General features: G+C 58.2%; 1 protein-coding gene across 1 annotated transcript; it reads right to left on the bottom strand.

Moving 5' to 3' along the window:
• Positions 1–118: 118 nt before the first annotated feature.
• LOC114635903 (double homeobox protein 4C-like) lies at positions 119–662 on the bottom strand (the record flags this gene model as incomplete). Its single annotated transcript, XM_028784269.1, has 1 exon — positions 119–662. A coding segment is annotated over exon 1 (544 nt), but the record flags the coding sequence as incomplete, so codon positions are not given.
• Positions 663–885: the final 223 nt, after the last annotated feature.

Here is an 885-nt window from a genome sequence, read left to right as displayed (position 1 = left end):
TCTTGCAATTGGGATGTTGGACATTCTGTGCAGAAGGCTGACAGGTCGCTGGGACAGGATGTATCATCCATGGCCACGCCTCGGGCAGGAGCTGGTAGCAACAAGCTGTCCTGGGCACCTTCAAGCTCCCTGCCACCCAGAGCTCCATGGAGATGCAGAGGGGCTGGCACAAGGTCCTCCGCTTGGATTTGGTCTAGCTGTTGACAAAGGAGGAGCTGGAGAGGGCCCTTGGTACTTCCTTGATTTGGGGCCTCTTCTTGCTCTGGTATCAAGGGCTCTTCCAATTGGGATTGCTGGGCCTCTGTGGAGAAGGTTGGCAGGTCGCTGGGATTCGAGGTATGTGTAACCCCTGCTGCCACCAGTGGCAACAAGCTGTCCCGGGCACCTACATGCTCTCTGCCACCAGGACCTCCAGGCCCCTCATCCTCCCCACGTGATTCCAGCAAGTCTTGACCTTGAGCGTTGGGCCTGCCCCTGTTGATGTGCCCCGCTCTTCTGTTCTGAAACCAGATGTGGATCGTGTCCTCGGGCAAACCTGTCCTCTGTGCCAGCTCCTCCCTAGTAGCAAAGCCTGGCCGTGGGTTCCTCTCAAAGGCTTCCAATAGGATCCTGCTCTGTGGCAAATTGATTCGAGTGCGAGGCCGCCTGTGCTCTGAGGGCATGCCTCCACCTTGTGCCCTGGAACCAAACTCTTTCTGGAGCTGTCGGGAGGCCAGCTGTCTGGAGCCTGCTGTGGACCGATTTGGGGCGTGCCCCACAGCTCCAGTGCGACTTCTGAGGTTCTGAAACCACACGCGGATGCGGGAATCAGGGACCCCCATTTGCCTGGCCAGATTCTGCCTGGCTGCGAAGCTCAGGTATTTGCTCTTGCTGAAAGCTGACAGC

The sequence above is a fragment of the Grammomys surdaster genome, unplaced genomic scaffold (assembly GCF_004785775.1).
Source record: "Grammomys surdaster isolate TR1022 unplaced genomic scaffold, NIH_TR_1.0 119536, whole genome shotgun sequence".
NCBI lineage: Eukaryota > Metazoa > Chordata > Mammalia > Rodentia > Muridae > Grammomys > Grammomys surdaster.
The sequence above is the reverse complement of the archived record's forward strand: the minus strand, read 5'-3'. Positions and strand labels throughout refer to the sequence as shown.